The following is a 27,069-nucleotide window of genomic DNA, read 5'->3' as shown; positions in this document are numbered from 1 at the left end:
TATTCCTATCCTAGGAAGCAGTCTAATTATTTTAATTGTACAAGGCCGCCGGATTTTCCACCATAAGAGCATTCCACTCCTCGTCCGACAGCCATGAACGAAGGCTCCGCAACCAGGCCAGGTCATCAATATTCAGATACGGAGTCTCCGTCAAAGCCTCCTCCGGCGTGCGAACCTTCATGTGTGGTGTATGCGGCCTAGACCAGTCAACCAGGGTCTATTATAGTAGTCAGGGTGCTTACCAGTCACTCCCCCAAACAACCTGTCGTGGGTTTGCATCAAAGAAAGCCCGGACAAGGGGCTTCAGATCCTCGTATGCCGGGGCCTGGTTACTGACTCGATACGGAGCGCTAATCTTGACGTAGAGATGTCCAGATCTCATAAGCTCCACGATCTCGCGGAACCCAGGCTGCTCGATGACCTCGCCCTGTCCGGAAAGCATACTGGCCCCCTTCAGCAGAGCGAAATGATCCGTGACTATTCGGGTCCCAATGGGGATAATCTCCCTCTCAAGGAACGGCTTCAGCTCCACCCAGAACTCAGGATGGGTATGCGTGAACGCCATGCTCCAGTCAGGGCAGTGGTCGCGAATGGCACCCGCGTGAGCGCGCAATGCAGCCATTTGCAGTTCCACGTCGTGCATTGCTTTATACTGATACAGGTTGACGCGGATGCCGCAGATGCCGGCACGCCGCATGTCTTGCAGCTCCTCGCCCGTCACTGTTTGCGGGTCAATCACCCCGATCGCCTTGGTGTCGTTCGTCCCTAGCTCGGCCACGAATCCCCGGAGGGACGAGCAGTCGGAGCCATAAGAAAGACCATGGGTGAGGACCGATTTGGTGATGCCGAGTGTTTTCTTGAATGCAACGAACTGGTCGATGGTCGCCGGAGGGGGTGTCAGGTGGCGATTGGGAGAATATGCGAATCTCGCAGCTACAAGCAGGATTAGTATTATGAATTAAGAAAATGATTATCACCAAGAATCTGCGTGTAATTGTGGTGAAGACATACGGTCGAAGATGTGGTGGTGGACGTCCCACGCGCCGTTAGGGAACAATTCTGTAGCGACCTCCATCTTGCTAGTCAGGATAATGTGGTATATTGATCAGCCAATTCCAGCTGTTGAATATCTTGCGTTAGACGATAATAATAATAATCATAATCTCCCCTTAGCGGTCGTGATCAGCTTACCCCCCGGTGCCTGGTGCCCGCCGGACTGATCCGATAATCGCTGAAAGGGGCTCGGAGCACTCCGGATAACGGACTTTGTATACAAGCTTCCCGCTATATATGCATACAATGTCTAGAAGAAGTATAGACGGGATAACTAAATATCATCATGGCTCAAAACCGAACCCCATCTCCCTGGCAGTCAATCCTCGCCGGCGGGGCTGCTGGCGGCCTCGAGAGTCTCATCACTGTACGTTCTCACCGCGCCACTGATGGCACCAATATTAACTCTCATAGTACCCGACAGAATATCTCAAAACCAGACAGCAACTACAGGCCACAGAGACGGGGAGGCCCATTTCCCCCGGGAGGCTGCTCGTCAAGACCATCCGGCAACATGGACCAGGACCCATGTATACCGGAAGCGCAGCCTTCTGCATTTCCAACGCGGGCAAGTCCGGGGTACGCTTCTTCGCATTCGACACCGCACGACAGTTCGTCCCCACGGACTCCTCCGGCAAGACGACAGCATGGGGCAACATGCTCGCCGGGATGGTTGCGGGGGCAGCGGAGAGCGTCCTGGTGGTGACTCCGGGCGAGACGCTCAAGACCAAAATCATCGACGACCAGGCCGGAGCAAAGCGATACACATCGGCCACACATGCAATCCGATCTGTGCTCTCAACGGACGGCCTCTCGGGCCTCTACCGGGGAGTAGTCCCCGTTACGCTGAAGCAGTCCGCCAATGCCATGGTGCGCTTCACGAGCTACAACTTCTTCCTCGGACATCTCCGCGCGCTGTCAAGCCAGGATAGACCCATTGCTGGAACCACTGTCATTGCTGGAGCGCTTGCCGGTGTTGTCACCGTTTATGCCACTATGCCCTTTGACACCATCAAGACGCGGCTGCAAGCTCTTGACGGTCGGCAGAGGTACTCGGGAACCTTTGACTGCTTGCGCTCCATTGTATCCCGCGAAGGCATTTCTGTTCTATGGCGTGGCACAACTCCTCGTCTCGCTCGACTAAGTGTACGTTTTCCCAGTTGACCGTCCTCATGAGATTTTATGTTAATGTGCATTTCCAGATATCCGGAGCCATAAGCTTCTCTATCTATGAAAGCGTCATTCAATGGACTTGGTCTTTGCGTGATTAAGTTGCTGGTGGTAATGTTATCTAGTCATGTTAAATATATATACTTGAATATTTGAATATTTTATTTAGGGATGGGGTGCGCAAGAGCCCCTAAGTTTTGGTACACTGAATAAATACATCTACCATAGGATACAATAATTTACCAGAATGTTGGAAAGACTGGATATAAAGCCGGGAGAGCCAGTCTGCGAAAGTCATCCTCGTGGAGGTTGACTGATGATGCATAAACCATCGATGGCCTCACCGGCTAGTCGCGCAGGCGGGGATAAACCTCCCCAATCAGCAGGCGTCTTGCATATTGGCGCCCCAGCCGAGCCCGCCTTATAGTGGAGTAGTATGCCTCAGGCATTAATATTTGTTTAATATTTGTACGAGTTGAGGAATTTTGTGTCGGAGGAATTCGCGTCGGAGCGATTGCTGTCGCGACTATCGCAGGGTTGGCCCCTCGGGACGCCACACCTTGGCATGAATGCTGACTATCGCGAGACACTGATTTGCTTCCGTATTGTTGGTTTGTGTGCAAACGCCAAAAATTCAGAGAATCGAAGTGTCTAGGCAGACTGAAAATGGATCCCAGCCCCAATCCCCGTGGAGAAATTCCGCGAAAAAGTTCTCCATAACAGAGTCCACCGGGGTGGTAGCAGCCTCGTCAGGGTGTCGCATGTCGTAGGGAAATGACTGCGGTGCCAGGAGATGAGCAGTTTGATGTCCAGGGCTGTCGACCACAGGGAATGCGTCGTTAGAGAGCATTCCCGGCTCGTTATTGAGGAAGGGGTCAGTTGGTTGTCCATCACCACTGTTGCGGCTCCGATTATTTGACCGTTGGGATTGAGCCGATGCGTTGGTGGCACGCAAACGACTCAACTGTTTGATCGTCAGATCGACAATCCGGTCGAAGTTCTCTTTCCCGTTGCGCACCGAGGGCCACCACTGCCCTCCGATACTTAGCAGATTTGAGCAGACCCGGAGATCACGTAATGCGTCCGCGAAAGGAACAACTAGTTGTATATCTGGCGATGCCCAAAGGCAGTATACGATGGTGGCTCCAGACGAGAATATGCCATGGATGTTCCGCCAGTTGTAATACAGACCTTCTTCATTGTTTAGGTGGTTGTAAATGTGGATACGCTCGCTGGAGGACTGATAGCACTGGAGAAGCGCGGATTGTGAGGGGGACGGAAATGCCTGTGATGGTTGGTATAGAAGCGTTACCGCACCATGATACAGAGCTTCCAACCTAAGCTGTTTGAGGTGGGACTTTGCTAACTCGTCCGGCTCTTGCTGGTCCCTGTTGGATTCTGACCAAGCGAGTTTGGCTTCGGCGAGCCAGCTGTCAAGCGAAGCCTTGATACGTTCCTGCTCCGCTGAATGGTCCGCGGGCCAGTGGAATACCCTTCCCTGGGTCGGGAGATGATAAAATAACATTTTAATCTCCGAAATATAAGGGTCCAATAAGAAGCGATAAACGGATAGTGTCATATCATGCGGGATACGTGGGCGTAGCCCGCTCAGGCCATTCGCAATCGGAATATGCTCAACGAGAATATCGGCGGATTGTGGAATTCGGAGATCAAAGGTTTCGTCACGTATGCCGAGTGGTCGACCCTGGATGGTTGAGATTGATCGGTCCAAGTTGTAAACGGTATAGAAGATAAAACGCCGCATCGAAAGCGAAACAGGTGTCCCATCGGAGACACCCCTGGGCTCTCGGTGTAAGCCTAAATCAACACAATGGGACATGGCCACGTGCACCAAAGTCCAAATGTTGAGATTCGTCGGAGCTGTCATCCCCTGAACTGTAAAGAGGAGAATGCTTTGTAGTCCGGGCAAGGATATGCTAGACAAACACTCTGGCGCTGAGCTCACTGCAACTTTATAAAAACGAGTCGGTGAGAAGTCAAAGTTCTTATTTCGGGTGAGCACCGTAGCTGCAAGGGAGAACACCATAAATACATGCAGGGTAGCCGTATAAATGGAGATGGGCGTGGCATCCTTGTCGGCCACTTTATCATAGCGCCCATTATAGGGAAATGGAGCCATCTCGTCTGGCCAGCCGTTCGCGTCCACACTGGCAGATTGTTCCGAACTTTGTCCAGCGCAAAAGCTAAGAGCGTTATAAGCCTCAAGTAGTGATATTGGGTGAAGGAATGGGTGATCAATATGGATTTCCTGTAGGTAAACATTGAACAACGTCGTGGCCTCTTCGGGGGATGGGAGTTCCGCTGAGAGTTTTTTGTAAAGCAAATAGAACGTATCTAAAGGAAGGTGAGAGCGTTTGCGCCGATTCTGTATCGGTCCTGTCGATGTCGATGCTGGACTTGCTAGAGCGTCGCTGTGGGCACCGATCAGGTTGGTAAAGAAAAGGCCAGATGAGGAGCCTAGGTAATGCTTTTGGCGGGAGTCTGAGTGAAGGGACAGCATTCCCAGGTCAACAGCAACCGAACGGGCCTCAGCAGCCGGTGCAGGATCAGAAACTGCATGGGAGTCGGAATCTTCGACGGCAGCGTATGGTCGTTTCCGCGATGATGGCGGTTCAACCGTCTGTTCGGGCGTATATTGATGAGCAGATTCTATGGTTACATCTTGGTTGGCCTCAGAGGTCCTGGAGTCCAGCTGCGGACCTTGTGTCAGGTCGAAATCAGCATCGAGAATCTTGATTTGCTGTTCTAGCCACTGGATGCGAGAGAGGCATCGCGCAGCATAGCTGGCATCGTCAACAGGATGTCAATAAAAACAACCGCGAAGGGAACTTACTCGCGTGGAATGGAACGATCGTTGTTACGGCCGTCAACATCGACACAGGATACGCCAGCCTTTGCGCAATTTGAGCAGGCAGGGATACCCCCATCACACTTGATTCGCTTGGTCCTGCATCGCCGACATGCAAGGCGCACTTTTTTATGTGGAGTCGCTTGGCCATCAGCAGATTTCATGATGAACAGAGCACCAGTCGCGACGGTCGAGACATGAGGGAGTGATGCTGAAGGTGAAGCCCGGAACGCTCCGAAGACCGAAAGGGAAGGAGGAGGGTGCCAGGTCATGTGCTACCGTCGCGCGGTTACTTGATTCGGACTAGTCTGCTTCTATCTGCCTGAGGCTTCAACTACTTGTACAACAACAACACCATCTCACTTCCTCAACTTTTTGATGGTAGGGCCCATCTCATCGCCGTTCTCAAGACACTCCCGAGTCTGCTCATCTATCTCGTACCTGCTTTGGCATAAATCCACGCATCCTTCCACCTTGTCCACAGGCACCGCGACAACCCCATCAGCATCGCCCACAATGTAGTCGCCCGGCTGGATCACAACGGCCTCTCCACCTTCTGCGCTGGTGTACGTGACGGGTACGTTCAATTCCGACGATCGTGTGAAGGTGTTCGATCCTAGTATGCTGATGTCTCGTGCGAATAGTCCAATCCCTAGGTCCTGATGCTCGGCCAGGTCGCGAAAGCGGCCGTCAATCACAATCCCGGCGGCTCCCAACTTCTTCGCTCTCGTGCTCATCAATCCACCCCAGCATGCACTGACCAGTCCCTTTGGTTGTGATACAAAGACAACACTGTCCTTCGGAATCGCGTCGGCAAAGTGCTTCGGGGGACTCGGAGAGGCCTTGTCGGAATCCCGAACCATGCGTACCGTGTAGGCCGGCCCGAAAATTCTACTCTTAGTACACATAACTCCGGGGGAGAACATCTTCAGCCCAGGAAGATAGCCACCGTTGGGAACCCCAAGCCGGACAAGGGCATCGCCAATCTATTAGCCCGGGAGGTTAGCGACGAATCGCGTCAAAATGGCAAGGTCACTTACGTCGCACGAGGCGAACTTTCGTAGTGCGCGGAGAGCCTCTGTTTTCAAAGTCATCATGATACGTGGAGGAAGAGATGATTAAGACACGAGTTCGGTTTAAGAGTAATTGCCTCGGAGTTGTGGAGGGACTGGTTATCGGCCCCCCTGGACTGCTCCGAGCCCCTTCTGAGGCAACCGGAGTACTCCGCATACAATGCTGCGAGCAAATCGCCGCAGTCGGACAAGGCCTGCAGACCTCGGCAGTTTGGGAGCTATTGATCTCTTCGTTCGCGATTGAATTTGTTGATTCTTTTTTCTCTCTTGCGATGAACTTCGTGGCGCGAGATTACCAACAATGCAGCGAATACTCCCAACTCTGCGCCGAGACGGAATGGCGCGCCGTGTCGCCAATACCGCATTGACAAGACGGTTCGCAACGCACCAAGGTTCCTCAGTGGTATGCACACCCTGATGAAGATTGCACCTCGATCGCGCTAACCCGTCGCATCTACTATAGCTTTTCGGCGTAGATTACGCGCGTCAGATCCGCAACCTTGAGGTCGCAAAAGGCGGCTCAAGTCGACCGCTCACGTTGACGGAAAAACTGCTCTACTCACACTTGATCACATCTGAAAAAAGCACTTGGGATGTGGAGCGGATTGAAAGGGGGAAGACTATCCTGGAATTGCGGCCGGACCGCGTGGCTTGCCACGATGCGACGGCGACAATGGCTCTGTTGCAATTCATTAGCGCAGGGCTTCCACGAGTCGCAGTTCCTACGACAGTACACAGCGACCATTTGATCATTTCCGAGAAGGGCGCCGAGGAAGACATGCGTCGAGCTCTGGGAGAGCATTCGGAGGTGTACGATTTCCTCAGCAGTGCGTCGCGGAAATACGGTATTGGCTTCTGGAAACCAGGCTCGGGCATTATACACACCGTGATTTTTGAGAATTATGCTACGTAAGAGCACCAAGAACGAAACTTTCTGCCCGGCAAGAATGACTGACCTTCATGCGCAGACCCGGAGGCCTTATTATTGGGACAGACTCTCACACCCCCAATGCCGGAGGAATGGGCATGCTAGGGATTGGCGTTGGCGGCGCAGATGCCGTCGATGCGATGTCAGGAATGCCCTGGGAGCTGGTGGCCCCCAAGGTGGTTGGTGTGCGATTGACAGGGAAACTGACCGGATGGACGTCAACAAAGGATATCATCTGCAAACTTGCAGGTCTATTGACAGTATCTGGTGGAAAAGGTCGAGTCATCGAGTTCTTTGGTCCAGGGACCCAGACGTTGGGAGCAACGGCCATGGCAACCATCTGTAACATGTCAGCAGAGATTGGGTCGACTTCCTGCATCTTCCCATACAACGATGCAATGGGCCGGTATCTAAAGGCCACTCAACGAGCACATGTTATTGAAAAGGCGCAGGAGGCAAAGGACGTGCTCCTAACGGCCGATGAGGGCTCCGACAGCTACTACGATGAGGTTATCGAGATTGATCTCAGCTCGCTAGAACCCCACGTCAACGGCCCATACACACCCGACCTCGCGCATCCAATATCCAAGTTGAAGACAGCTTTCAATGGGGAACAATGGCCGGTGGAGCTAAGCCATGCAATGGTAGGCAGCTGCACGAACAGTTCGTATGAGGACCTGGACAAAACACGGCAGATTGTATCGCAGGCCCGCTCGGCAGGATTTACAAAATTCCCAACACCTTTCATGGTTACACCCGGCAGCGAACAGATTCGGGCTACAGCGGAGGCAGATGGCATTCTCGATGAACTTAGAAACGCCGGGGCTGTCGTCCTCAGCAGCTCATGTGGTCCCTGCGTCGGATCCTGGGATCGCAAAGACGTCGATGTGCGTGGGAAGGAGAAAAATTCAGTTGTTTCCAGCTTCAATCGCAATTTCATCGGACGCCATGATAGCAACCCTGCGACGCACTCGTTTGTGACTTCACCTGAGTTGACGACCGCGTTTGCATATGCAGGTCGACTGGATTTCAATCCCCTGACAGACTCGGTCACTGTACCCGGTGACGCGCACAAAGAGCTGCATTTCCTCCCCCCCGTCAGTCATGAGCTCCCTTCGAGTTTCGAAACTGGGAACGATACGTTCCAGGAGCCTTCCTTGGACGGCTCAAACTTGACCGTGGACATAAGCCCGCAATCCGATCGACTACAATTGCTCCAGCCATTTCACGCCTGGCAACCCGGATGTGCTGATGGTATGGAGCTACTCATTAAAGTGAAGGGAAAGTGCACGACTGATCATATCTCTCCCGCTGGACCGTGGTATAAATATCGAGGCCACCTCGAGAACATCAGTAACAACATGCTCACAACTGCAACAAACGCGTTTCTAGGAGCAGAGAATCCTAATTTGCTCGGCCATACCCGCCATCCCATCACTTCGGACGTGCAGGTCGTTCCCCAAGTAGCACGGGACTTGAAACGTCAAAGTGTGCGATGGTGCATAGTAGGAGACCACAACTACGGCGAAGGCAGCTCGCGTGAACACGCAGCCCTTGAACCCCGTTATCTGGGAGGAGTCGCAGTCATCGCACGCTCATTTGCTCGAATTCACGAGACCAATCTCAAGAAGCAGGGCATGCTGCCGCTAACATTTGCGGATATTGCGACATACGATCGCATTGCAGATGGTGACCGGATAACTTTGATCGGAGTAGAGGAGGGCGAGCTGAGCCCTGGATCGCGAGTAACGATGCGAGTCAAGACCAAGCAGGGCGAGACCTGGGAAGCAGAATTGACGCACAGCTACCACAGCGGGCAAATCCCGTGGCTCCGGGCTGGCAGCGCCCTCAATCATATCAAAGCCACGGCTCTAGCGCAATAGACAATCATACAAATCTCCACTAGTCGAACCTTCTCCACAACCCCGTAGGCGTTACTCCGACCAGCAGAATGCGTATGGCGTGTAATTCCAGTGCTCTGATTAGCCCTGGTTGGGCCCGGGGTAGCCCAGGACCCGAGAGTGGCACGCCCGGAGCCCTCCGGGGTTTCTCTCCGCATTCTCTGTTCTCCAGAGCATCAGACAATGGACAGACAGACGTTTAGCCGGCCAACCTGACTGGAGCCAGCTGGACCGGCTTGCTGGGTACTATGGTATGGTTTCCTATAAAAGACACCGTCGACTTGGCCCTCCGTTGACTGTTTCATACGCAGAGCCGTGAACGAAGACGCCCCTTGCACTCCATTTAACCTTAAGACTTGTTACAATGCCAGCAGCAGGTGGTGGAATTGATCGCAGTGCCCTCCAGAAAGTCCCCAAGGCTGCTTGCGGGCCATATATATGGCTGGCAGCCATCTGGGCGTCTTACTGTGGTGGTCTTCATGGCTTCAACACCGCCAACATCTCTGGTGCCATGGGCCTGGATCCATTTGTTCGTGACTTTGGTTGGACAGACCTGTCGGATGAACAAGTCTCAAATAACTCAGGCTGGGCAGTCTCGTCCATGCTGCTTGTAAGTGACCATGGACCTCCCTTGCTGCTTAACTCCCTTAACGTGATATCTCTGTCTAGGGCCAAACTGCCGGTGTTATCTTATCAGGGCCTCTCCTGGAACGTCGAGGCCGCAAGCCAGTTATCCTCGCCAGTGCCATCTTTTACACTATCGGAGCCCTTCTGATGTGTGCCAATGTTGGCTCCTTTGCCGAGTTGCTCGTCGGCCGCGTGCTCTCAGGGCTGGGATCTGGATGTGGTATGACTGCTGGCCCAGTTTACATCTCTGAGGTAGCGCCACGGGAGCTGCGAGGAATGATGACAACCTTTTACAATATCAATATTATGGGTGGTGTGGCCGGCAGCTATTGGATCAACTACGCCTCGCTTCAAGTGATCCCGTCTAGCTCCAGCTGGCAGTGGCGGACGACCTTGGTGCTTCAGCTGATCCCTTCGATTGCGATTTTCATGGGGTTCATGTTCTTCCCAGAGAGCCCTCGGTATTTGTTGATGCGTGGTCGTGTCGATGCCGCTCGAGATAGCTTGTGCAAGCTTCGTGGCGGCTTGGATGAAAGCAATCCCTACCTGGCCCAAGAATACACAGAGCTACAGAGCATGACAGAGACCGGGTCTGAGAGCAAGCGTGGTTTGGATGCCCTCAAGTCGCTTGTCAAACAGTGTCTCCACGACTCCACAACACGCCATCTCCTCTTCTTCGTGGTGCTCATCCAGACGTTCTTTATCATGTCTGGAGGCAACTCGATTACCTACTACGCACCGACCATCCTCTCATCCATGGGACTTGATTCAAACCAAGTGCTCCTATTCACTGCAGTTTACGGCTTGATCAAGGTTGTCTCTGTCATTTTTTACGCATTCTTCCTGACCGATCGATACGGCCGTCGGCCGCTCCTGCTGATAGGGTCAAGTATGAACGTTGCCTGTTTGGTGTATCTCGCAGCCTTCCTCGGCACTGCGAACATTTCTGACACAGGCTCGCCCTCAGCAGCAGCGTGGGTTGCCATTGTGGCAATCTGCCTGTTCGCTATCGGTTACGGCTTTGGATGGGCACCTGCGTTCTCCCTGACAGCATCAGAAATCTGCCCGACTCATTTGCGAGGTCCCATTGTGTCCATTGCCTTCACGTACCAAAATCTGTTGAACTTTGGGATCTCGCGCGGATTTCCCAACATGACCCATGATATGCATGCATGGGGTCCCTTTGCGCTGTTTGCGGCGTTCACTGGATGCGCAACAGTTTGGGTATATTTTGCTTTCCCCGAATGCAAGGGCAGGAGTATGGAGAGCGTCAGTGCGATATTCTCGCTGCCATGGTATCGCACAGGGTTTTCCAAAGTGCCGCCACGGGGCACAGCGGAGGAGGACCGCGACCTGGAGAAAGACGGAGTCGGCAGCATGCACCAGGAGAACACCAAGGGCACCTAGAACATAGGTTACGGGATTTGGTAGCAATAGGAACCGTGGATATAGCTAGGCACTAAGGAACCAGCATGGCCTGTGGACCCGATCGGCCTCGCATAAGCTTATGCGCCACGCCAACGTAGCAACAACACTGTCTTCTTTGCCATCCTTTTTACTTTTTATTCTTTCTTTGAAACCATAGAGCAGAAGAAAAAAATGGACACTCAACGCCCTCTGCGGAGCTGTATTCTCTGTCGCCAGCGCAAGGTCAAATGCGACCGCCAGCAACCATGCGCCAACTGCTTGCGATCCGAGTCGCAATGCGTGTATCCAGCCGGCGTTGGACGCGCTCCAAAACGACCTCGCAAGGCCGTCGAAGCTCGACTGCTGGCTCAGTTGTCCCGGCTGGAGAATGCAGTCAAGCGCATGGAGGGCCAGTCGCTAGAAACGAGTTCCAGCATCGCTGTCGAGGGTGAAACAGACGAGCGCAACCCGGAGGTCGAGAAGCAATTCGGCCGGCTGGTCATTGACAATAACCAGAGCTGCTACGTGAGCAGTGCGCCGTGGACACAGCTGGGCGATGAGATCGAGGAGCTGCGCGATTTGCTGCATCAGCCTGCCTCTGACGACGAGGAAGAACAGTCCGTCTCAGCGCTGGAAGGGCCCAGTCCTGGCCCCGGTATAAATGGAGCTATCATGGGCTTTCGCGCGCTGGCGCATTCTCTGCATCAGTATCACCCTCCTCTGTCGCATGCGGTCGCCCTGTTCGATGTCTTCAGGGCAAATGTCGCACCCCTTGTGCGCGTCTTCCATATGCCCACCCTGGATAGGCTCTTCTGGGATGCAGTGGCCTCCATGGACAGCATCGAGAAGAACATGGAAGCCCTCTTGTTTTCGATCTACTACTCAGCACTCATCAGTCTGGACTCTGAGCAATGTTTCAGCACGCTTGGGGTCTCCAGGTCATCAGCACTCGAGACATATCGTTTCGCCGTCGAGCAGGCCATGGCTCGCGCTAATCTCCTCAACACCCAGAACCTCCTGCTGCTGCAGGCAACGGTCCTGTTCCTCACAGCTGTGCGCAACGAAGATGACTCACGGATGGTGTGGTCCCTTACTGCCCTCATCTACCACATCGCACAAGCCATGGGCCTCCATCGCGACGGCGAAACCTTTGGGTTAAGACCCCTAGAGACGGAACTACGACGCCGGCTGTGGTGGCACATCTGCCTCCTCGACAATCGCTCAACAGACTACCACGGTAGTGAGCCCATCGTGCACGAATCGGTATTCGACACGAGAATGCCCCTCAACATCAACGACTCCGATATAACCGCCGAAATGACCCAACCACCTCCAGAGCGCGAGGGCGCGACGGAAATGACCCTCTCCCTTATCCGCTGCACCGCCATGCAAGTGGTTTGGAAGGTCGGCTACATGGCACCTCGAAAAAACTACAGCGCAGAAACCGACCAGCGAGACTCAGCCGGTCGAATTGCGCTAGCAGAAGACCTCGAGCGTCGTCTCCACGACCAATTCCTGAAATACTGCGACCCAAGCGTCCCATTGCTGCGGGTCGCCTCAACCGTCACCCAGATCATAACACGGCGCATGTGGATGGGAATCCTCTCTCCACTGGCCCGGAAGGACAGGACCATTCGAGACCGCCTCTTCCGGGACTCCATCCAAGTGCTGGAACTCTCGACCGCGCTGCTAACAGAGCAAGATGTAAGCCGGTGGGCATGGCACTCGCGGACACATATCCAGTGGTACTCGGTCGCCTTCCTGCTCGCTGAGCTCTGCTGGAGACCCCCGTCCACAGAATGCGATCGCGCGTGGGAATGCGTTACGGCTGTGTACGACCGCTGGGTCGCAATGGACCTGGACAAGAAGGGGATTCTGTGGCGTCCTATCCGGCGGTTGATGGCGCGGGCTCGCTATGTGCGTGAGATCCGCCATTCCACGACGCATCCTTTGCAATCGCAGTCGAAGTCGCATTCATCATCGACTGAAAGCACCAGCCCGGGGAGTGTGGGCTTCAATGCGCCACCGGGGCTGACTTCCAAGACCTTACCAGGATCCGGGGGAGAAATGGTGTCGACCCCGAGTGATGACCCCCTGATGGAGGTGTTACCCTCATGGAATGACGGGGTTTTCGATCCCTCCGCCATGGGCCTTTTCGGCTTACTGTCCGAGACGAATGGGCTTCCTTGGGAGCCAGGGTATATCCCTGATATAAACGGTTTACCTGATCCGGTGCAGTCGCCGTGGTCAACGGGGTGATATTTAAAAACGAAACCAGGGACAGCATGAAGATATCACTATACTTGATTTTTACAAGTTGAAGATATATTTAATTATATAAGTGGCTAATTTCAATAAATTATTTAGGGGGCCTGAGTCGGATTGATATTCAACATCTCTATATCAATAATCGCTCCGGTGCTTAGAAGGCGGACTTGTATCACACTATCTCTTACTTTAGTTAAATTACCCCGTGTTAAATTTGGTTGTCAGTTCATACCTGGCCATACATGAAAATCAAGATTTATAGGTCTCATGGCAGTAAGCGACGAGGACTCATATCGTTGGCGGCGTGGACCGCACCGTGCCTGACGCAGTATGTCCAGGACCTGACAAAGACTATGTCGATCGTATCAAATAAGTCAATCTAGCTATCAGCCTTAACAACTGCCCAAATATCAGGTTCAACACGGACTGCCGGCGCCACAAGTTTCGAGACCTCAAGCACGGTCGGACTCGGAGGAGGTTGACCCATAACCGCGTAGGCTGCTTGTTGGATCTGTGGCCACTCCCGAAGATCCATAACATACCATGTTGTCTTGAAGACATTGTCCCAGTCAGAACCTGCTGCCGCCAAAATATGTTCGAGGTTTCTCAGCGCGAGGATCGTTTGCTCAGCCACAGTGGCATCGGGGGGGTACTTGTACGTCTCCCGCGCCTTCCCGCCGACAAAAACAGGAATTGAAGGCTGCCCTGAGATTGCAATTATCCGGCGATCGAGGTGCACTCGAGCAATATCAGAGGTGCCTTCAGTCACAGACGATAGTGCAAAAGTAGCCTCCAGGTTGATACATGTGCCTACTTCGAGAACCTTCGGGGCAGAAATGGGCACAACAACAGGAGGGCGAGTAGGATAGCGTGACGCAACAACCTCCTGGCAGATAGGCCACACTCGCATGTCCGACAGGTACACTTCCAGCTTGATAACACGGCCAGAACCACTCATTGCGGATACGCGATTGGTGACAGCATCTATGGCGGCATTGAACTCCGCGGCCGCGCCTTTTCCGGCAGCAAGGCCGGCACTGGCATTGGCAAACCCCAGGATATCAGGGGATTCTGGACCACCCTTCTGGGAGTCTGGAACTGCAGCCCACACGTCGAGTTCAATGCGGAACCCAAATTCGGAGCAGACAGGAACTTCGATCAGCGTGCTGGTCGGGAGATTAGATCCAAAATACTGCTCAAACTCGGGCTGGCTGGACCATATTTCACGCGCATCTGTCATGAGGCGGACAAGTTTGACAGCTTTCGCGTTGGGTCCAAGGGCGGACAGAGCATCAGCGAGGTTTAGCAAGCAATCGTGCGTTTGATCGGCTATTGAATAGCGGACCTTCCCATCTCTTTTAGGCGACATCAGGCCGAGGGGTTTGATACGGGTCCCCGGCTGAAGGACGAAGGCCGGAGTGTAGGCGAGGCCTTCGGGGGTATTGGTGGGGAATACCGGATCCATGGTGTGAGCTTGTGCTGCGGAAGATAGGGGTATTCGAGGCGATGAGAAGCGATGGGAGATGACTTCATGGCGATTTTGCGATGGCCCGCGGTGATCAGTGACTGCGGCTTACTAAGCGACATCCGGCCCCACTGGCGTCATCTTCGCCATTGGGGATCTCTATACAATTTAAAGACGGTATGAAAACCCAGATAGATGCTGTTTATAAACTAACTAATATATTATTGCTTAGATAAGTGTACTATTATTAGAAATAATCTGGATGTGCTACTATCTGTAAGCTGCGACTCCACGCGGCTCTGTGTATTGTAGCATTCGGGCTATAGGAAGAAAGAGCTGCGCGCTCACGAATTATATGGAGAATTATCGCGCATAATATAGACCTCACCAACAAGCACAGCACACCCGACAGCCATGGAGATAGCAATGATAGGCAAGTTAACCATGGCAAAATCCAAACTTCGCACATGGATATGCTTGCGCGCGAGTATATCGCGCCATAACAGACCAGCCAAAGAAGCACTGAAGGCCGTGCTGAACGCCCCGTAATTAACACCGAGAGCCATGCTGTAGACGGTGGCCCAGAAGGTGCGGTCACTGATGGGAGTACCATTTGCCTCGTGGATAGATTGCCATGTCTGGACCACCCGTGAGAGAAGGATTGTTGTGCCGATATTCGTGCCGGCGAACTATATAATCAGCAAGGAATAGCTAGACAGGCTCGAGAAAGAGTGCTTACATTGCAGAGTATCACCGACAGGAAGCCCATTCCTCCTATGGCCCCAATAGTACCAGTTCGATTGACCCAATGATCCCATCCGTATGCAAAGACCTCGATCCATCCCTTGGTCGCCAGGGCTTGCACCAGGATAAACATGGCAAAGGCGAACGGGACAAGGGGGAAGGGCATATGTGTAACTACAGCTGTAACAGTTGGGAATGTCTCCTGCAGCCACCGGTAGGTACTTATCGCGAGGGACTCCAGTGTTTTGTCGTTCTCGGGCTCGGGGATATTCGACAAAGGTGGCGGCATTTCTTTTGCCTTCTCAGCGGGGCTGGCAGGGTTTGGCAGAAGAGAGTTGACGTTTGCAAGACCCAATCCTTGTTTTTCATCCAGGGTACTAATCCCACTGGGAGATGGTTGAGCTGATGCAGTGGACGGGGGAACGGAGACTTCACGGTCTCTCGGATCCAGTATCACCGGCGAAGGAACGCCCAAGGCGACAGTGGACTTGGGATCAGAACTATCGTTGGCCATCTCTTGCTCGTGTAGAATCTCTTGCGCCCGCATACGTTCTACGTCCTCTCGGCCTTTCCGTGCGATCTTGCGTGTCTCATGGCGGTGATGCCACCCATACGCGATATCCCAGCAAAAAAGCACAAACGCAGCCGGTAAAGTAACCCAGAAGACCGGATGAGTGTGACCCTGACTGGCGGCATTTAAGGCTAATACGGTAATAAGTGTCGCAGCCATTATCACGGCACCAAAGGCCGCTCCCCTCTTGTCGAGGAACGGGTTAAGGATCTCCTCGAGGGATAGCAGTTTATCCTCCTCACCGTTCGCCGCCTCTTTCTCCTGCTCCTCTGCGTTCCCACGGGCATTTGGGATATTGGGGTTGACTGGTTTCTTGGACCTCACGTCCTCCGGAAGCTCGTGCATCTCGATTGATAATGGAACAAGCGACTCGTCGGCGAAGATGATGTAGAGTAAAAACGGGAACAGAACGATCGCAGTGATAACAACCGGAACGATCATGTTCGCCGTGTAGTCAATGAACTTGATCTGGAATGCACTCGTCAGAACAAGGTTAGTTGGATTCGAAGTGACCAAGATGGCCGATGCGATGTTGGCGACGGCGAACTGGGTGTATATCCACGCGCGAGGATGCACGATATTGCTGGACACTCGGGTCATGTAGGCCAGGAATGCGGTGCCGGAAAGAATAATAGGATCATTGCCGATGAAGCTGCCCAGGATAAAGAAAAACGCATAAAGATAGAAGAACAGGCGATGTCCGACCTTGCCACCCTTTTGCAGCACCTTGAAGGCTAGGTAGCGGATGAGGCCCGAGGCATCAATGGAGATGGCAATGTATGCAAGGGAGAGGAAGAAGACCATGATATCAATGGGCGAGATGTTGTCAGCCTCGATGGTCCCATCGTGCACCTCCTTGCGTCCAATTGCCAGAATGGCCAGAAGGAAGAGGTCTGCAATCAAGGGCGCTGTGACGAAGTTGAAGGGGAAGTTGAGGCGCACGAATTTGCCAGTATCGGGGCCATATTGACGCCGTTCGATAACTCGCAGTGCACTAAGTCCACGTAGTATCGCATTCGCAAACGAGCGAGGAATGTATACGGGGACGTGGAAGGGGACGAGAACGACGATATCTGTGGTGGTTAGACACGCAGGAGCAAAGAGTGCAAGGACCTTACTGGCGAGCACAAAGACAATCAAAGTGATGATCGATCGCCAATCTTTGATGCGATTTGTATCGAGTTCATCCGCCATCTCAGCTCTATTTTCACTGCGCAAAGTGGCATCCAGCTGGTACCGATATATAAGATGAAGATCAAGTGCCCCGCGTTCCCCGCTTGTGCGCCGACTGTGACACTGTACCACTTGCAGCACGACAACTGTTTCTCAGGTTGTTTTAATTCTCCGAGATGAATATCAAGACTCCCGGAGTATAATTCTCGACGCAGTTCCAAAGCCGACGTCCTGGTGGTGATCCATGGAGCGATAATCGTCAAATTCCGCTGTGCTCGTGGTTGTCGGTGGCGGGGCCGGAGATGCCAACGCTCTTATGCAGCCTCGCAAACCTCACCGCTATAATGAATATCAGTCGATATATATTCAGTGCGACTGCGTCATCGGAATGTTGAATTTCTGGACGATTAGGCCTGCCATGCTGGGAAACTTGGGATGGCCTGTTCGCTTGTTGCTGGATGGACCAGCCGGGCGCCTGCCCTGCACCGCCTCCACCGGGCACCAACTTTCTGGGTCTAAAACAATTGTAGTTAGCGAGCTGGAAACTACATGTCGATGATTGGTCGCCCATGTGCGGATGCGCTTGGACCCTTTCCTGCAGTCGAAATGCCTCAGCGTCGGGGTTCCCTGTCTTTGCCCCATGCCATCTACAGCGTCATCTTCATCAGCATAATCGAGATAATATGGCTCAGACTCTAGTTCCAGCAGGAGGTCATGCGAGCAGTGGTCTCGCCTCGAAGTCAAAATGCCAATTTTTGTCACCCCAACGGTGATCCTTCGCCATGTCCGTCGAGTAGAAGACAATCCTGCGGCTCTTCACAGGCAGAATGACCCCTACCGGACCCTTCTCTCTTGCCCGAGGCTTGTCGAAGGTTGCTGTTGGCTGCCCTACTGTCAGCGCAGTATATATACTTCTTCAGGGGTCCAGAATTTCCCCAGACCAACTTTCGCCTCTCATCCAAGATCCATGCAAGCCCCATCTCCCCTCACGTCCCGACGCCCATGGCAGGCGGATGATGAACGATGCCGCCTCTTGCTGTTCCCTCGCATCTCTTTCAAGTCCCTAGAGATGTCCCTTCTCCCAGTAATGCCACGGAAATTGGCCTCGAAGTCGTCTGTGCGTGGCCAGTGTCCGGCCAGTACGGACCCGGTACAAGAGTCCTGTACGTCTCATAACCTTTTTCTTGTTCGGTGGACACTGACCTATTTGATCAAGATACTACGTCCTCATCGCAGCCTGCGTATTCGCACGAAAAGAGGAGTGGTTGAGAAATGCCTGCCTGGCCGGTGCTCTGCTGTTTCCGGCAATCGCTGCGCTCCATGGCATCGTCCTAGCCGCAATACACGTTGACGGCGCCATTGATATGGATGTGTATGGGGCTTTCCAGTTGTGTTCGATTGGGATCCTGACTGCTCCCCTTACTGCAAGGATGTCTGGAACGTACTTCAAGGACCCGCGTCGAAATATCATCTTTCTGTGGACTGGTCTTGTTCTTGCTGGTAAGAGCTGAAAAGCATTAGTGCTGCGACTTGTCTGACAGTGAAGCTCTAGGACTGCTGAGTATCACCGTCGAGCTTTTTCGTGTCGAGACTTCGAGGTGCACTCAGGACAACGCCGGGAATCCAATATCCAGCGATGTATCCAAGTTCCCATACGAGAGCGCCAACTGTAGCCTGCGTTGTTCCGTCGAGAAGGGTCCCTTTTCACCCATACGGCTAGGAGCTACGAATGAGATATTCGTCATTCCCGCACCTACGAAGCTCACGTTCGGTGCTGTAACACTTCTGGCGGCCGCTTGCTGTATCCCAGCCATAATCTCCATCCTATATTTCTGGTCCTTGATTCTTCAAGAGACCTGGAACAACCGCTTCAACGGTGGTACTGAGTCCGATCGACGTGACGAGCCTATTGACGGTACAAACGGAGCTACCGTGGGAAAGATGCTGCAAATAAATGGCCTGGTACGGACTGTTCTGAGCACCGTGGAAGCCCCAGTATTCGCCGCGGCAGTTCTGGCCATCTTAATTTTGGGAGAAAAAAACTTCTTCAGTAAGCCGGTAGACTATGGAACCGAGCCGATAGCCAGCATCGGGCAATGGGCGCCAATTGTAGGCGCAGGCTTCGCAATATTCGGGTCATTGTATCGCTTCCTGACTGCGGATGACAGGGAGGACAATTCTCCAGCATGTAAATGCACCTGCCATAATGTGGACGGTACAAAGCGACAGTCCAGCCCGGCTACCAACAATGAATCAACCTCAGCCGGGACAACTACAACAACCCCGGAGCCTGCCCATACCCATCCTCCTCGCCGCGAAACCGATGATATTGGCAACCGACGTGGAATCAACAGATTCTTGATCCGCCTCGCAACGACCCTCAGCATCGCAGCTCACGATCGTCTCACGGACTACGACTTCCAGATAGGCCGCGCACAAGACTTCCCTGAGATACCGGCCGAGGCGCAAAGGAACCGGACACTGCAACAGATCCGCGATCAATATAACCCTAGACGCGACTCAAATGGTAATCTCTCTCTCTCGCGTGTTGGCTCGACCATGAGTGTCGCCTCGTGGAGGGACGGCGAGCGCAGCTCAACAACATCGCAAGGGATTTCACCGCGCTCTTCCAGGGCGTCAACGCGTTCGCGGTCTCCCTCTCCATTTCCACCGTCCTCTCGACAAGAAGAAAGCCCTGCTTCGGTAGAATGTCACGATATTGGTCCACCCCGACGGCGCCGTGATACCTTGGAAGTCCCTCATCGGCATGGCTCTACAAGACGCAGCCTCTCAGCATCGTCGGTTTCTACAGCCGGAGTTGCGGTACCTGGAGGACAGGGGCCCCCGGCCATTGTCATATCAACCGGAGACGAAATATCGAGTTCCCCATTTGATTCGTCGGAGTCAGATCCATCGGAGTCACTGGGGGAGAGTAGATACGGACGGCGGTTTACATCCTAGGCACTAAATATGAAGGGTTGTGAAATTAATGATAAACGTAGCCTCCTGTACTGCTAAATTTATCCATTCCAGATAATCCATGTCATACCTAGCTTTACCCCTTATATACATACATACATACATATATATATATATATATATATATGACTCTAGAGGAAAAGTACAAACCTTTGGCTCTGTCTCTTGCAGCGATAATTTACCGCCGAGAATACAACAAAAAATCCCTGCTCTCCTTTTTAGTAGAAAATTTCTGGGACAGCACTTATAAAAGCAACCTAATTTAATTATCTAGAGATAGCACTATTACTAATTAAGCATGGTACTAATGTCTGTATTAAGGGACAAGAGGGGCACACTGCTTATCCATTATATAAAGGGGAAGAGAAAGCCTAGTAAAACTTCTCTTAGAGAATAATATTAATCCTAATAGAAAAATTAGATTCTACTCCCTTAAAACTTGATATGGCAGGCTATTAGTATGTAAAATATTAGTTACTGGAGGGGCCCTAGTTCAGGGTTCTACTTCTGATGATAACACACCATTGATGAGGGCAGCCATAAGAAACGAGTTGGAGATCTTCAAACTCCTAATGACTTACTTGGGGCTTTTATAGGTATAATGTTTTACCTTTGACTCTAACCCGACCCTTGGAGTATAGAGACAGAGGAGGCTCTTAATACATGAACTAAGCAAACAGTAAAAGATGTATATATATTATTAGTAAACAGCAAGCTAAATACTAAATATCTAGATATACTATAGGGATTTATTAATCATGTTTACTTCTATATAACAATAGAGGGGGCGGGATAATTATTTAGGATAGATTTTATTTCTATCTCTAAATCATATCATCCTCTACGCGACAGTTGGAATGCGAAGCTAGACGGCAGGTAGACCAAGCGAGATGCTGGATGCCGAGTAGTAAGTTGGAATTATCGAGTTCCACCCACGGATGTTTCATTGTAAATCCGGATCTGGTAATTGGTTGAAAGCCCTTTCTCTCTTTGTCCAGCATATGTGTACAGAATGTATACCGGATTATTTCTGATAGCGGTGTATTGTAATACGCAAGCCGCTCTCGAGACCAACTGACCAGGTTTATGGAAAACAGTTATATCCCAGACCTCGATGATTTCCACTGTCAGCCAGGAAGGAGGGTCACGGAACCCTAGCTACTGGTGCCTTTCATTGTGGGTTGCCACCTTTTGAGTATAAAAGTGAAACTGTCCTCGCTTTGGGGAGTTAACAGCCCAAATTCACAGACTAGTCCCGCGATATCCCTGGTGGTATCGGCAACCTGAGTAAATCTTGTCTTCCTGCAAATTCAACTGGGTTATCCTATATTGGTGCTCTAGAACTGCCCAGATCAAACAGGTCAGTTGACTCATGCACCTCCAATTTACAGGGACTCTTGATGAAATGGAATTCTTCATATTGTTCTAGAATAATGAAGAAATGAGGCCTGGAACCATCTAATAGAGAGCGGCTGGGCTATATACAGAGTGATCCATCAAAGCAGACACAATCCGCGGGCAAGCTCTAGAACCCAAGAGAGTTGCAACCAAACTGTGTTTAGTCTTTAGCAGCTGTCGGTGTGGCCATCGCCTCCGTTCTTGCACTGGTATCCGCACTTTTGGATAACCCTGATCTCGCCGTTGGAGCCTCCAAGACACTCGAACAGGGCGTTGTCTCTGGTCACGCCAGGGAAATCATCCTGGGCGTCTGCAACCGCGTTCCGAATCTGGGTGTCATAGTTGCCTGATTATCGACTTAGTAACTTGCTTTATCAATACTTAATTATAGAATTTGGCTTACTAACCTCTGCTGAGAAGGGCCGAGGAACAGTAGTTGAACTGGGTTTGGCAGTTCTTTGCCGCACCAAGAGAGGCAAAGGCAGCCACGGAGGCAATGGAGAGGATGCTAAACTTAACCATTTTATCGGTTGAAGACGGAGTTGAAGAGAGTTGGGTTGGAGTTGTTCGGTGACTGAGATGATGAGAAGATGATTGTGAGGAGACTTTGAGGGGACGAGGAAGCGCTCTTTATAGCCCTCGTTACACAGCAAAGGTCTGAATGCCTACCATGTAGTAGACCTCCCAAGAATGAACTTTCTCAGCGATCAGCGCATCCTGTAAGGCCCCCCAAACACTGGCTGACTGGAAAAGACAAATAATATTCCCGGATATTAAGGGACCGTCGTGTCGTTGCAGCCTTGAAGCTATAGCCTGGGTTCCATAAAAGTGATGAAATAGTACTTTCGTCTAATTGCCTACGTTAACCCTGCTCCTTGTTCCTGCATGACACTTTGCTATACAAAGTCTAACTAATATAACAGGGAGACAAAACCAAGAGCGCAAAATGGGTGCGAACCGCCAGTGTGTTTTGCCTTTGCAGGTCAGCAAGACTTGGCTATGAGGTTATCCCTTTACTGACCGACTGAAGCACTCAGTCTCTACAGCTCACCTCCGTTCTACAGAAAAGACTGGAGTCAGCTGCACAAATCGATGTGAACATTGGTCAAGAAAAGCCTCATAAGGCGTCCTGGCTGCATCGATCCGCTCCACAAAGCACTGTTAGCTGGTGTTCCAGGCTCGCATAGTGGAGATCAATGGCTTACTTCAGTTCCCAAATACGCGTGGCGGAGTACAATCGGACACCCTGGGGTTGGGGACAAGCAACATGAGGCCCTATGCAAATGAGAAGGGAATTCATTAAGCTAAGAGGGTAAGCCAGAGGAGGCCGCAGCGTTAAGCTTAGACTTAGGGCTAGTATGGTATAATATTATCACGACGACGATGGAGAGCATTTTTACGGACAACTGGAACGAGCCCCAGACCCACACCTCCAGGGTGAGTTGTAGAAAGAATCCCCTACTGAATAGTAGACTTGTTCCGATGTTCTAGGACCTCCCCATAAATCTATGTGGCAAGAATACTGTTTGTACTTGGTTGGAATCATATCCAAATGAAAAGGAATAACACATAAAGGCGTCGACGGTACCAGACCTAGGACGGTGGACGGCTCCAACTACAATACAGCGGCTGAGAATCTCGATAACCCGGGCCAGATTGCGGACAACATGATTTATGGGTTCGGTACCGAGCTGAAGCGACTAATTGCCGTGACACCTACTTATCATACCCACGCGCCCAATGCCCGCGCGTTCCTGCTTTTCCACGCTCATTGACATGGGGACATCCATCAAGCAGTCGAACTAGCCGTGGCGCTAAACGCTGCAGGTACCGATACTACGTTGCATGTGTTTGAGGGGCAGGGTTTCGAAGGCCATATTCAAATGCTGCTCCGGTTGGGGGATCCAACCTATCCTGCCACGGCCGTCATGGATAACTGGCTCAAGATCCACGTTCCAGTGATTTGAACCATCCAATGATAATGGCGCAGGAGCCGTTCAATCTACGGAATGACTTGGTGAAGGGTCTAGTATGTATTCAATGTATTGCCGATTCGGGTTTACTATGAACTGCGGGATATGGTGAGTAGAAGCCGGCCAAAAGTCAAACGACGGCCAAAAGTCAAACGAATACATTACTTCCTATGATACCTACCAAGAGACTTCTTACTTTTGTTTCGTTTATTTGGTCTTGGTGCAGTAATGACCTGGTTTTTGAGAGCTGCTTATTGATAATGGGGCGCATGTTGACAATACTAACAGAGATGGAATGACGTCGCTCTGCTGGGCCTCCCTGAGAGTCGAGACGGCGATCGCAAGACTTCCCATCGACGGAGAAACAAACACCAATGCCAGGTCTGACAATGGACGAAGCCCTCTTTCCTATGTCCTAAGACATGGTCATAAGGCTCTGATTAACTTTCTCCTCGAGAACGGAGCAGAAATCAATGACGAAGATAGGGAGACAACGGGTCTCTGTATGGAGGATGATTCCCGAGGCTGTTATATGGCTTCTCCAAGGAGCACAGCGGAGGCTATCACTCCCAGAGGATCGCCTAAATTCCAGAATTTTCGGTGTATCCGTGGTGGTCGTAAGGAGCATGCGAAGACAGTTGTAAAACCGCCCTGTTGGCTGCATTATCCTGTCGTTGACCCCGCCAATATTGACGGAAGGCCGCTAATGATGATCCCGTCGTCGAATCCCGTCGAGCTCAGTGGTGATGATTGATTTGATGTATTCGAAGTATTCTTTCTTTATGTCGGGGTTGTGTCGGGGTTGTTGTCGTATGAGTGGACAAAGCTGTCGGGATTGACTTCCCCGCATGCACAGGAATCCACCAGATCCACTTCTCCAGGTTTTGTATCGAACTCGCTAATCACAGCAGTTGCTCTTTTGTCTTTGTCCTTGTTGCCACTGGCTCACATTTTACCGGGAGAGACAAGCTTGCCGTTGCCCTTCAGTCTTTTACCGGAGTAAGGCTGGTCAATTAACCGTGCAGCGGGGGGGAACCATGTATCCAGTCACCTTTGCCATATAAAAACCTGGGAGCCGTCTCCACTTTGAGCTCACTGAGGACTTTGCATAAGAGGCCATCTCGAGCTTCACCTTCTAAGTCCAATCCCAAGACACCCTTCGCTAGACACTAGCGCCGACATGGCAACCCAACGCGTTGTCCCATCTGACCGCGAGGTCGCTGAGCTCCAGAGGGCGGAGGGTCAAACAGCGGATCTCATCCGCCAGGCCCAGGAGAGTGATGAGGCCGACCGAAAGTTGACAATCCGGCAGGCCATCAGCAAATACAAAAAAGCAGTATTCTGGGCCATGTTCCTTTCGACCAGTTTGGTCATGGAGGGCTATGACCTGGTCATTGTATGAAAATTGACCCCATGCCCCTGGAAGCATGAGGTCGCTGACTTTCAGTAGATAACCTCCTTTTACGGACAAAGCCAGTTCCAAGAGCGATTCGGTGTATATGACCCGGCCTTGGACAAGAAATTGATTCCCGCTGCATGGCAATCCGGTCTCTCAAACTCGGCCCTCGTTGGCCAGCTTGCAGGACTCATTGTTAACGCATTCTGCCAAGACCGCTTTGGATGTCGACCAACAATGATGTTCTTCATGGGCTGGATGGCAGTGGTGATATTTATTCCTGTCTTTGCTCCATCGCTTCAAGTCCTGGCCTTTGGAGAGGCGTTCTGCGGTATATCTTGGGGTGTATTTCAGGTAGTTTCTCCATTTCCAGAATTCCGGCTTCGTTTCCCAGCTAATAGTCCATATAGACCCTATCGACTACCTATGCTTCCGAGGTGGTTCCGACTATTCTCAGACCGTACGTAACAGCATATGTTTGTATGTGCTGGGGTGGTGGCATCCTGCTCTCGTCCGGCGTTGTCCGTGCGGTGGCTGGGATAGTTGGTGATATGGGCTGGCGGCTTCCATTTATTCTCCAATGGATCTGGCCCATCCCTCTACTTATCGGCGCTTATTTGGCCCCAGAGTCTCCCTGGAACTCCGTCCGTAGGGGTAAGCCCGAGGAGGCAAGACGCAGTCTAATGCGACTGTATCATAACATGCCGGAGAGGGAACAGCGAGCTGAGCAGACCCTGGCGTACATCAAGTACACGACAGAGATGGAAAGGGCCGAGACGGCCAACGCAAGCTTCCTCGAGTGCTTCAAGGGAACTAATCTGCGGAGGACTGAAATCGTGAGATAGCCCATCACTTCCGCTATAGTCAAGCGAAAGGTAATTTGACAGTTCTAGAATTGCGTCGTTTGGGCCGCACAGATACTTTGCGGCAACGCCATCCTCGGCTACTCAGTGGTGTTTCTCCAAGCCGCGGGCTTTAGCGAGCTGCAAGCGTTCAACATCAACATTTCATTATCGGCCTGCTATATCGTTGGTGGGATCATTTGCTGGTTCCTCTTCCCACATGTTGGGAGAGCCACAATCTACATGAGCGGGTTGAGCTTCATGTTTTTCTGTCTTGTCACCATCGGCGGCCTCGCCTGGGGTCCCGGAAAGGACGCACAGCTAGCGATTGGAATCATCTTGGTGATATCCACTCTATGCAATATGATTGCGATCGGACCGACATGTTACCCCATTGTGGCGGAAACGCCATCTGGGCGACTGAGGTACAAGACAATCACTATTGGGCGGTTCGTATATAATCTGACCAGCATCTTCTCTAACTCCGTCACGCCTCGCATGCTTTCACCCACGTGTAAGTTGACTATGCAGTTCCCGCTGACAGGAGGCGAGGCTGACCGTGAACAGCATGGAATTGGGGAGCCAAGGCGGCCTTCTTCTACGCGGGCACTAATTTACTGTGCAATATATGGTGTTGGTTCCGGTTGCCAGAAACCAAGGACCGGACCTTTGGAGAAATCGACTTGCTCTTTACTCATCGTGTACCAGCAAGGAAATTCAAGTCCACTCATGTCGACCGTATGTTGTTTCCAGCTTACCCTTTCTTTTGCATATACTGACTGCTCCACAGAATTTGCCCATGGCGGAGACTATTTATCCAAGGAGGACGTTGAACACCATGAGAATGTAGAGTGAGACAGAAGACTTACTATTCGATACGTAGGAAATATTGGTAATAGCCGCGGCGTTGTACGGGTAGCAGATTTAGCAAATCATTTCTCTAAACAATTTGCGTTCGTTCATGAGTGTGTTCATTAACCCGTAGGTCTGGCCGTAGTGGCCGCCGACAATTTCCTCAACACCATAGAGTAAGGCAGTGCCTCTGTCCTTGTAGTATACCACACGTATCCAACAGTAAGAGATCGGCTCTCGGCTGTTCAACAAGCTGTTCGTCAACGCAGGATCAGTTCCGTCACGGCGACCAATCAAATCAAGATAGCGCCGACACTTTCTGGTTGATGCGGGGAAAGTATCATGGGTATCATCTGGTGCAGAGCATCGCCGATCGAGAA

General features: G+C 51.9%; 13 protein-coding genes across 13 annotated transcripts; 7 read left to right on the top strand and 6 right to left on the bottom strand.

Moving 5' to 3' along the window:
* Positions 1–31: 31 nt before the first annotated feature.
* Positions 32–1,075, bottom strand: ASPSYDRAFT_94078 (uncharacterized protein; the record flags this gene model as incomplete). The annotated part of the gene is made up of 3 exons (XM_040852932.1): positions 32–197; positions 243–933; positions 1,012–1,075. The coding sequence occupies 3 exons, from the start codon at positions 1,073–1,075 to the stop codon at positions 32–34; spliced, it is 921 nt and encodes a 306-aa protein (XP_040698132.1).
* A 264-nt stretch (positions 1,076–1,339) lies between these two features.
* Positions 1,340–2,324, top strand: ASPSYDRAFT_211243 (uncharacterized protein; the record flags this gene model as incomplete). The annotated part of the gene is made up of 3 exons (XM_040844008.1): positions 1,340–1,420; positions 1,468–2,199; positions 2,256–2,324. The coding sequence occupies 3 exons, from the start codon at positions 1,340–1,342 to the stop codon at positions 2,322–2,324; spliced, it is 882 nt and encodes a 293-aa protein (XP_040698131.1).
* A 533-nt stretch (positions 2,325–2,857) lies between these two features.
* ASPSYDRAFT_161089 (uncharacterized protein) lies at positions 2,858–5,256 on the bottom strand (the record flags this gene model as incomplete). The annotated part of the gene is made up of 2 exons (XM_040842958.1): positions 2,858–5,027; positions 5,078–5,256. The coding sequence occupies 2 exons, from the start codon at positions 5,254–5,256 to the stop codon at positions 2,858–2,860; spliced, it is 2,349 nt and encodes a 782-aa protein (XP_040698130.1).
* An 80-nt stretch (positions 5,257–5,336) lies between these two features.
* ASPSYDRAFT_498483 (RraA family protein) lies at positions 5,337–6,572 on the bottom strand. The gene is made up of 2 exons (XM_040847939.1): positions 6,133–6,572; positions 5,337–6,078 (listed from the first exon to the last, which is right to left on the bottom strand). Exons 1-2 carry the CDS (start codon positions 6,187–6,189, stop codon positions 5,452–5,454), a joined length of 684 nt encoding a protein of 227 aa, XP_040698129.1. The 5' UTR covers positions 6,190–6,572; the 3' UTR covers positions 5,337–5,451.
* Positions 6,503–8,976, top strand: ASPSYDRAFT_61604 (uncharacterized protein; the record flags this gene model as incomplete). Its single annotated transcript, XM_040850009.1, has 3 exons — positions 6,503–6,568; positions 6,629–7,074; positions 7,134–8,976. 3 exons carry the CDS (start codon positions 6,503–6,505, stop codon positions 8,974–8,976), a joined length of 2,355 nt encoding a protein of 784 aa, XP_040698128.1.
* Positions 8,977–9,137: 161 nt separating this feature from the next.
* On the top strand, positions 9,138–11,124 carry ASPSYDRAFT_498383 (sugar porter family MFS transporter). The gene is made up of 3 exons (XM_040847934.1): positions 9,138–9,245; positions 9,306–9,604; positions 9,664–11,124. Exons 2-3 carry the CDS (start codon positions 9,359–9,361, stop codon positions 11,026–11,028), a joined length of 1,611 nt encoding a protein of 536 aa, XP_040698127.1. The 5' UTR covers positions 9,138–9,245; positions 9,306–9,358; the 3' UTR covers positions 11,029–11,124.
* A 96-nt stretch (positions 11,125–11,220) lies between these two features.
* Positions 11,221–13,287, top strand: ASPSYDRAFT_94072 (Zn(II)2Cys6 transcription factor; the record flags this gene model as incomplete). The annotated part of the gene is made up of 1 exon (XM_040852931.1): positions 11,221–13,287. The coding sequence occupies one exon, from the start codon at positions 11,221–11,223 to the stop codon at positions 13,285–13,287; it is 2,067 nt and encodes a 688-aa protein (XP_040698126.1).
* A 169-nt stretch (positions 13,288–13,456) lies between these two features.
* On the bottom strand, positions 13,457–14,891 carry ASPSYDRAFT_498391 (RidA family protein). Its single transcript, XM_040847935.1, has 2 exons — positions 13,529–14,891; positions 13,457–13,479 (listed from the first exon to the last, which is right to left on the bottom strand). Exon 1 carries the CDS (start codon positions 14,759–14,761, stop codon positions 13,676–13,678), a length of 1,086 nt encoding a protein of 361 aa, XP_040698125.1. The 5' UTR covers positions 14,762–14,891; the 3' UTR covers positions 13,457–13,479; positions 13,529–13,675.
* Positions 14,892–14,913: 22 nt separating this feature from the next.
* ASPSYDRAFT_50371 (putative arsenite efflux transporter ArsB-like) lies at positions 14,914–17,697 on the bottom strand. Its single transcript, XM_040848055.1, has 3 exons — positions 17,195–17,697; positions 15,501–17,149; positions 14,914–15,450 (listed from the first exon to the last, which is right to left on the bottom strand). The coding sequence occupies exons 1-3, from the start codon at positions 17,268–17,270 to the stop codon at positions 15,106–15,108; spliced, it is 2,070 nt and encodes a 689-aa protein (XP_040698124.1). The 5' UTR covers positions 17,271–17,697; the 3' UTR covers positions 14,914–15,105.
* A 132-nt stretch (positions 17,698–17,829) lies between these two features.
* On the top strand, positions 17,830–20,462 carry ASPSYDRAFT_50370 (uncharacterized protein). Its single transcript, XM_040848054.1, has 3 exons — positions 17,830–18,412; positions 18,466–18,749; positions 18,802–20,462. Exons 1-3 carry the CDS (start codon positions 18,273–18,275, stop codon positions 20,208–20,210), a joined length of 1,833 nt encoding a protein of 610 aa, XP_040698123.1. The 5' UTR covers positions 17,830–18,272; the 3' UTR covers positions 20,211–20,462.
* A 1,191-nt stretch (positions 20,463–21,653) lies between these two features.
* On the bottom strand, positions 21,654–22,205 carry ASPSYDRAFT_136428 (uncharacterized protein). Its single transcript, XM_040840760.1, has 2 exons — positions 22,034–22,205; positions 21,654–21,972 (listed from the first exon to the last, which is right to left on the bottom strand). The coding sequence occupies exons 1-2, from the start codon at positions 22,146–22,148 to the stop codon at positions 21,794–21,796; spliced, it is 294 nt and encodes a 97-aa protein (XP_040698122.1). The 5' UTR covers positions 22,149–22,205; the 3' UTR covers positions 21,654–21,793.
* A 1,689-nt stretch (positions 22,206–23,894) lies between these two features.
* On the top strand, positions 23,895–24,353 carry ASPSYDRAFT_35819 (uncharacterized protein; the record flags this gene model as incomplete). The annotated part of the gene is made up of 1 exon (XM_040845372.1): positions 23,895–24,353. The coding sequence occupies one exon, from the start codon at positions 23,895–23,897 to the stop codon at positions 24,351–24,353; it is 459 nt and encodes a 152-aa protein (XP_040698121.1).
* A 426-nt stretch (positions 24,354–24,779) lies between these two features.
* On the top strand, positions 24,780–26,692 carry ASPSYDRAFT_161293 (putative MFS alpha-glucoside transporter; the record flags this gene model as incomplete). The annotated part of the gene is made up of 6 exons (XM_040842977.1): positions 24,780–24,995; positions 25,050–25,349; positions 25,406–25,831; positions 25,889–26,351; positions 26,405–26,575; positions 26,628–26,692. 6 exons carry the CDS (start codon positions 24,780–24,782, stop codon positions 26,690–26,692), a joined length of 1,641 nt encoding a protein of 546 aa, XP_040698120.1.
* Positions 26,693–27,069: the final 377 nt, after the last annotated feature.

The sequence above is a fragment of the Aspergillus sydowii genome, assembly GCF_001890705.1.
Source record: "Aspergillus sydowii CBS 593.65 unplaced genomic scaffold ASPSYscaffold_14, whole genome shotgun sequence".
Classification (NCBI taxonomy): Eukaryota; Fungi; Ascomycota; class Eurotiomycetes; order Eurotiales; family Aspergillaceae; genus Aspergillus; species Aspergillus sydowii.
Note: the sequence above shows the minus strand (reverse complement) of the source record. Positions and strands in the feature narration are given on the sequence as shown.